General features: G+C 38.9%; 1 protein-coding gene across 1 annotated transcript; it reads left to right on the top strand.

Moving 5' to 3' along the window:
* The first annotated feature begins 3,601 nt into the window (after positions 1-3,601).
* Positions 3,602-7,647, top strand: LOC124042867 (twist-related protein 2-like). Its single transcript, XM_046361001.1, has 2 exons — positions 3,602-4,373; positions 6,971-7,647. Exon 1 carries the CDS (start codon positions 3,854-3,856, stop codon positions 4,340-4,342), a length of 489 nt encoding a protein of 162 aa, XP_046216957.1. The 5' UTR covers positions 3,602-3,853; the 3' UTR covers positions 4,343-4,373; positions 6,971-7,647.
* Positions 7,648-7,937: the final 290 nt, after the last annotated feature.

Here is a 7,937-nt window from a genome sequence, read left to right as displayed (position 1 = left end):
ATTACTGGTGACCGAACTTCTACCTTTTCTGAGACTTTCCAGAGTCGCTTTTGGGGACTCTGGATGCGGGTAAAAGCTGTGTGACATGCAATATTACCATCCCAGTCAAAGAGATACACCAGACCTGGCACTGAGATGGCTGTACAGGCAGGAACCTGTGAGGGGCTGACAGAATATGTCCTCACAGGACCATGTACATGTGTTCAAATAATTGCGCAACTTCTAAAATTGCTCTCTGCAAAAAACAAAAAAACGGAGTTCCACTTATTAAAGTGGAAATAACAAATAAGCCTACAGTAAATGCATTAGGCCTACATATTTGTAGGTTAAAATATATGTAAACATGTGTAAACCTATATACAGTGCCTTTAGAAAGTATTCAAACCCCTTGATTCTTTCGGCATTTTTTTTGCGTTATAGCCTGAATTTAAAATGGATTAAATTGAGATTTTGTGTCACTAGTGGAATTATGTTTTTAGAAATGTTTACAAATTAATTAAAAATGAAAAGTCAATAAATATTCAACCCCTTTATTATGGCAAGCCTAAATAAGTTCATGAGTAAACATTTGCTTAACAAGTCACATGATAAGTTGCATGGACTCACGCTGTGAAATAATACGGTTTGACATGACTTTTGAATGACTACCTCATCTCCGTATCTCACAGATATAATTATGTGTTAAGTCCCTCAGTTGAGCAGTGAATTTCAAACAGATTCAACCACAAAGAACAATGCCTCGCAAAGAAGAACACATAATTGGTACAGTAGATGGGTTTTAAAAAACGAGGCAGACACTGAATATCCCGTTGAGCATGGTGAAGTTATTAATTACACTTTGGATGGTGTATCAATACACCCAGTCACTACAAAGATACAGGTGTCCTTCCTAACTCAGAAGGCCAGAGAGGAAGGAAACTGCTCAGGGATTTCACAATGAGGCCAATGGTGACTTTAAAACAATTAGAGTTTAATGGCTGTGATTAGAGAAAACTGAGGATGGATCAACAACATTGTACTTACTCCACAAATACTAACCTAATTGACAGAGTGAAAGGAAGGAAGCATGTACAGAATAAATATATTCCAAAACATGCATCCTGTTTGCAATAAGGCACTAAAGTAAAACTGCAAAAAAAATGTGGCAAAGAAATTAACTTTGTGTCCTGAATACAAAGCATTATGTTAGGGGCAAATCCAACACAACACATCAATGACTACCACTCTTCATATTTTCAAGCATGGTGGTAGCTGCATCCTGTTATGGGTATGTTTTGTCATCTGCAAGGACTAGGGAGTTTTTTAGGATGAAAAGAAACGTAATAGAGCTAGGCACAGGCAAAATCCTAGAGGGAAACCTTTTATTTTATTTTTATTTCACCTTTATTTAACCAGGTAGGCAAGTTGAGAACAAGTTCTCATTTACAATTGCGACCTGGCCAAGATAAAGCAAAGCAGTTCGACACATACAACGACACAGAGTTACACATAGAGTAAAACAAACATACAGTCAATAATACAGTATAAACACATCTATATACGATGTGAGCAAATGAGGTGAGATAAGGGAGGTAAAAGCTAAAAAAGGCCATTGTGGCAAAGTAAATACAATATAGCAAGTAAAACACTGGAATGGTAGAATTGCAGTGGAAGAATGTGCAAAGTAGAAATAAAAATAATGGGGTGCAAAGGAGCAAAATAAATACAGTAGGGAAAGAGGTAGTTGTTTGGGCTAAATTATAGGTGGGCTATGTACAGGTGCAGTAAACTGTGAGCTGCTCTGACAGTTGGTGCTTAAATCTAGTGAGGGAGATAAGTGTTCCCAGTTTCAGAGATTTTTGTAGTTTGTTCCAGTCATTGGCAGCAGAGAACTGGAAGGAGAGGCGGCCAAAGAAATAATTGTTTTTGGGGGTGACCAGAGAGATATACCTGCTGGAGCGCGTGCTACAGGTGGGTGATGCTATGGTGACCAGCGAGCTGAGATAAGGGGGGACTTTACCTAGCAGTGTCTTGTAGATGACATGGAGCCAGTGTGTTTGGCGACGAGTATGAAGCGAGGGCCAGCCAACGAGAGCGTACAGGTCGCAATGGTGGGTAGTATATGGGGCTTTGGTGACAAAACGGATTGCACTGTGATAGACTGCATCCAATTTGTTGAGTAGGGTATTGGAGGCTATTTTGTAAATGACATCGCCGAAGTTGAGGATTGGTAGGATGGTCAGTTTTACAAGGGTATGTTTGGCAGCATGAGTGAAGGCCTTTGTTGCTGGTTCAGTCTGCTTTCCAACAGACACTGGGAGATGAATGAACCTTTCAGCAGGACAATAAAGTAAAGCACAAGGCCAAATCTACACTGGAGTTGTGAAAAGCTGAATTCGGGCTGTAACACATCAACATGTGGAATAAGTCAAGGGATATGAATACTTTCTGAAGGCACTGTAACTATTTTGACAGTAGGCTTATATTGGTCTACCCAGATGCTGTAAAACGCATTTTCAAGTGTTGTTTATAAAGTTCATTCAAAACAGATATCGAGGTATAGTATTTGAGTTCATAGAATTTATAAAGAATAAAATTGCAAAACATAAAACCTTCCATCTGGGTGAAGTTTCTCACCTGTTATTTTTTACATTCCTTCACATATTCTTCCAAGGAATTTAACCCATGCCAGTATTTAATTATGAGGAAGAATTCATGTAAATCCTATCTAAATACTACAGATTATTTTAGATAAAGGTAAAACACATACACAGTGGGATTTTACTCCAATGTTAAAAGTAGACGTCAGCTGACTCGGAAAAACGGAGCATTTTGGCAGCAGATAATTCGAGAGATCACACACTGTTGGAGAATGGGGCCGTTAATACGAGCCAACTGCGCACTGTTATGTGTAGAAAACATGACATCACACATCAAGAGGTTGAACTTTGACAAAAAGCATGCTGGAGGCATCCAGAGAAACATGAGAACTTTTCGGTTAGTTTAAGCTTTCTTCCTGTTTGACTTCCACATTTTATGAAAACTGGGAAAGCATACCGACTTTTGATTAGATTAGGGAACAAGAGTATATATATATCCCCCTGTCTGCATAGGGTAGGTGTTTTTTTATGTATTACAATACGATGACATATAGGCCCAGCCTATTTATATTTTGGTTCTAACATAGGGGTATATTTATAATGTATTATATTCATCATGAAGATGTCGCTATTGTACTAAAATAGTCAATACGGGATTAAATGGGTATTGTTTATGATTATCAAATTATAAAACAACACACTTTTCATAATATGAATGATGCATTTATCAAAGGCCTAATAACCATGCTACATTTGTTGATTTTTTTTAAGGGTCTATTAGTTGTAATCTATTTCATACCAATTATGGAAGAGGTAGGCTATAACATGAATTATTACAAATAAAGATAATAGGTCTATTGTTACCTTTGTCATTGATATTTGATTGTTTTGACATGATTCTGTTCTGAGGTCCTGGGCTGCTGTAATATAGCTACGGAGTGTAACATAAGACTGTTCCCTCCTGTTTATTAGCTGGCCAATCAGAGCCCGATACTGCCTCCCTCTTCACTAGACAACTATTTAGCATCTGAAACTGGGATAAAGTTTTCCCCAAAAAATTGGGGAAAAACTTCCTGCGGAGAGAAGGACTACTTCAAGCGTAGGTTTGAAAGTATCCTACTCCCAAAACGTTTAGAACATAATAGTCGTAGAGTAAGACATTCTTTAAAACCACTTTCTGTCGGTGTCGGCATATTCTGATATATTTTGTAACCACAGCTTCAAAAGTGGAGACCGTTTTTTCTTTGCTATCCTTGCATTTCTTTAAACGAGAAATGGAAGAGGGTTCAAGTTCTCCCGTCTCCCCAATGGATAGCCTACTGACCAGTGAGGATGAGTTGGACAGGCAACAGAAAATATTCGGAAGGAAGAGGAGACACAGTAAAAAGTCGATCGAGGACAGCTGTCCAAGTAACGTGAAACGGGGCAAAAAACCGAGTCCGAGCAGCAGCACTCAGTCCTACGAGGAGTTGCAGAACCAGCGGTGCCTGGCCAACGTCAGGGAGAGGCAAAGGACACAGTCGCTCAACGAAGCATTCTCGTCTTTACGCAAAATCATCCCCACGCTACCCTCGGATAAACTGAGCAAGATCCAGACACTAAAACTCGCCTCCAGATACATAGACTTCCTCTATCAGGTGCTGCAAAGCGACGAGATGGACAACAAGATGTCGAGCTGCAGCTATGTTGCGCACGAGAGACTCAGTTACGCTTTCTCGGTGTGGCGGATGGAGGGCGCGTGGTCAATGTCTGCATCTCATTAGCATCCAAAGCCCTTCACTCAATGCCAAAGCGGTAGGTGGTACATTCAGCGTTACCTCTCATGCAAAAATACGAAACAGAACATTTTGCTAGTCCGAAATAATTAATGGTATTAGTAGGCTAGTATGCATAATAGCTGTGAACACAAGAGTAGGTTGTCTTAGGGCAAACATAAGAACCTGACATCGTTTGTAGGTTGTTAATGATTAATGATCCTGATCAAATATGTTGTGGCTTGAGCTAAAAGTCAGCGTCAGGTCAACTATTGCACAAATGATCTGAAAGCGAAACTATTTCCCCTTTTACTATAGTGAATTATGAATGAAATAAGTGTAGCTTATCCAATTACTCAGTGAATGTTCATGATAGTCATCTGGGTAGCCTTATACAAATAACATTCTTTAACATCCATGCCATGGCATCTGCATCTTGCAAACATTTCACCAGCGCGCGCGCAGAAGCGCATGTGGATGACCTGAGCACGAGCCAGGTTAATACACAGTTAGACAAGTTCTCCATCAGCATTGCCTGACAACACCACTGCTATTTGAGAAGAAGAAAATAGGCCTTCTGAAATGTTAGTGAGGGTCGTTGAACGGCTGCTGTTTGATTATAGACATGGGAACTTGGTGTTCTGAATATAGCCAAAATAATATTTTTTGGAACATGTTTTACTTGCCAAACACTGGGGTAGCAACCAAAGACGACTTAAAAAAATGCCTCACTGACACTGGGGGAGTGAAATGGTTGAAACGTCTAGGGTTTTATCTTGCTGTGAGTGGCGTGACAGCTCGAAAACACGTTCAACTCTGCAGTGAAATGTCAGTCTTGCATTTAATCCTTGTCCGTTCTTAACGACTTTTTAAGATGCGAGGCCTCTAAGGCCTATGACAGATAGAGGGGTAGGCCGCATCAAAACGCAGCAGCCTTGAACAGCCTACCACGGGCAATTCACATGCACAATGGAGCGCTTTCCTGTATGGGGACCGCAGGAATAGCAACGCTCGACTTGGGCGGGAGAGTTCAAAACCAGCAGTTTTATTAAAGATGCGAGCGCATTGAGCGTAGTGGGTATACTGGCGGCAAGTCAAAAATGGCTCCGGTCATTTAAGAGTTTCTAGTCCCCTTATCATTGCACAGCGTTACCCAACCGTTGTGCGTCTTTGAGCTGTGAAGCAAGCCATTGAAACTCATTTATGCATGCCACAAAACCATCTGATTTTTGTTTTCATTTGTTTTCTTGTCTTGTGCCATTGGTTTAGGACTAATTTAATTGTAGTTAGCCTAGTCTAATTCTAATGTACAGTTTTGTACAGAGAGCAATTTGCATAGGCCCAAATGTTAAAACAAATGTAGGCAGCTGCAAAAAAAATGGGGGAAATTCTTAATATGCCTACATCTTTTTAACAGATTAGCTATACGACTTTATAACAGATTAGCTATAGGCCAAAATAGTATTTATGCTCTGAATAGTAGCCCACCAATTTTAAGTAGGTTACTGATGTCTTGGAACAGGAGTTAAACATTTTATTCCGTGAAAGAAACATTTCCAGTTAAATAAAGCCTGATTTTGTGTTTGTTTAGTTTCCATGGACTGGTACCAGGAAGTTTACAGACCGCCCACTCGTATAAAACAGATATTCTGTAAAGAGGACAAATAAACTACACTATGGTGATTTAAAGGTGGCCTTTCTCGATCTTAACCGGACGTCTTTTCCGTATCCAATTCTGCTGTCAATGCTGTTTTGGGTTTCATTCGTCTGTGTGGAATGGCAAAGAAAAGCAAGTGAGAAAGCTCGTCTTAAAATGAATTTGTAATCGTTAAACGACATTTATAAAATAAACTTCGACAATGTATGCGGCAGAAATCACGAGGCCTATATTAGTCTACTCGAATTGATACTAGTGACACGTGCATTGTGCTATTTGATAATATAATCAGCATAGCTGGTTTTTCTTAAACTAAATCAAACAAATCCAAATGTGTTTAACCCCAAAATATCTGAATATCAAATTGTAGTCTACTAATATTTACTAAACGAATTCAAGAAACAAAACGGCCATCTAAAATCTAATAGGCCTACAAACATAATTGCTGCATTTAAGCTTTGCCTCATAAATTACAGAAATAAAATGCAATAGTCTACTATTCATTTGGAAATGTGCATTTACATAGGCCACATTATGAATATTACCAGCATAAATATTTCAATATTCACTCATCCATATAAATGAAAACATCCTAAAACAGACAGGTGCTCATATCCCCTGAAGTCTGTTTGGCCTGCTCATATATTTTCCAGTGATGCAATTACATAGGCCACTGTGGTTTATGCATCACATTTAAAATGAAATCCCTTTCCGTTGTTGACATATGGTTTCACTCAGGTCCAAATCACTGTTTAATTAAGGACTTCCCATGCCAGTGATCGTGTGCCACCCTTCAGGCCAATAGGCAACGCACTGTGTCATGGCTAGCCTATACAATCTCTTTCAGGAATTCAGTGAAATAAAGCTACGCATGCAATGTATTAATAATAATGCTATTGCTTGATAAGGTATATGCATTGCAATCTGTAATATTGGTAATTGGCGCTAACATTCTGATGTTTTCTTTCTTCCCCTGATAGACTGTTTACTTCTACAAAGTATGAAGACACCAAAGGGTCTATTGAAGAACCCACGAACCTCAGAAACGTGGCCAAGGGGCATAATGTGGTGCACAACTCTCCTGGAGTGCTTTGAGTGCAATTACCTAACACTTGGAAGAGTGTGAGAAGGAGTGAAGATAACCCGAAAAGTTGCATACTCAGACAGTGTTGTAAGACGCTTCTCGTGTCTACTGCTGGCGCATTATAATGTTGTTTTAATGTCGGAATGGTGATGAGAGTAGGAAAAACCATCTTTTATCTTTTTGGAGAAATTCTATTTTGTTCTGTTTGTAAAATCTCAAAATAGAAGTATATATAAATGTTTCGTATTGTACATAGGCCTACCTGTATGTATATTCAGCTTGTAAAGGGACCAATGCAATTTAGAATACGTTCTTGAAGTACGCTGCATGGATTTATCCAGATTTGACTTATAAGCAAGTCTTTCAACTCTGTCCAATGTACTTAAAAAAACTTATTTATTAAAACACATATTTTTGAATAATGTAGTTGAGGCTTTTGATTTATGTTTCCATAGAATACCATAGCATACCCATTTCAGACAGAATATGTAGTATATTATACAACCTGTAAAAAAAATATATAAGGCAATGTTTATGACTCCCTTTCAAACAGCCCCTTATTTACCACTTTCTTGTATGGTATATCCCTTTTATACATATCAGTGGGTAATAGGCAAATTGGTAGGGGAGGTGGGTGGGGGGTGTTGTTTATCCATGGAGGCTGTTTGCATTTCAAATCAGGGAGGTATTAAACAATGGAAGTGTTAATGAATTTACCTGCAAAAAAAAAGTGTAGAATCGTTCACACAGACCTGATACCTGGTATTTTGGTTAGAGGTTCTGTGAAAATGCAGGAATCAATGAGGTGTTTTTGTATCCGTACCCATTTCAGATATACAAAAAACAGGTATTTAAACGCAGGC

This window comes from Oncorhynchus gorbuscha, linkage group LG09 (assembly GCF_021184085.1).
Source record: "Oncorhynchus gorbuscha isolate QuinsamMale2020 ecotype Even-year linkage group LG09, OgorEven_v1.0, whole genome shotgun sequence".
Lineage (NCBI taxonomy): Eukaryota > Metazoa > Chordata > Actinopteri > Salmoniformes > Salmonidae > Oncorhynchus > Oncorhynchus gorbuscha.
This window is presented reverse-complemented; position numbering and strand designations above follow the sequence as displayed.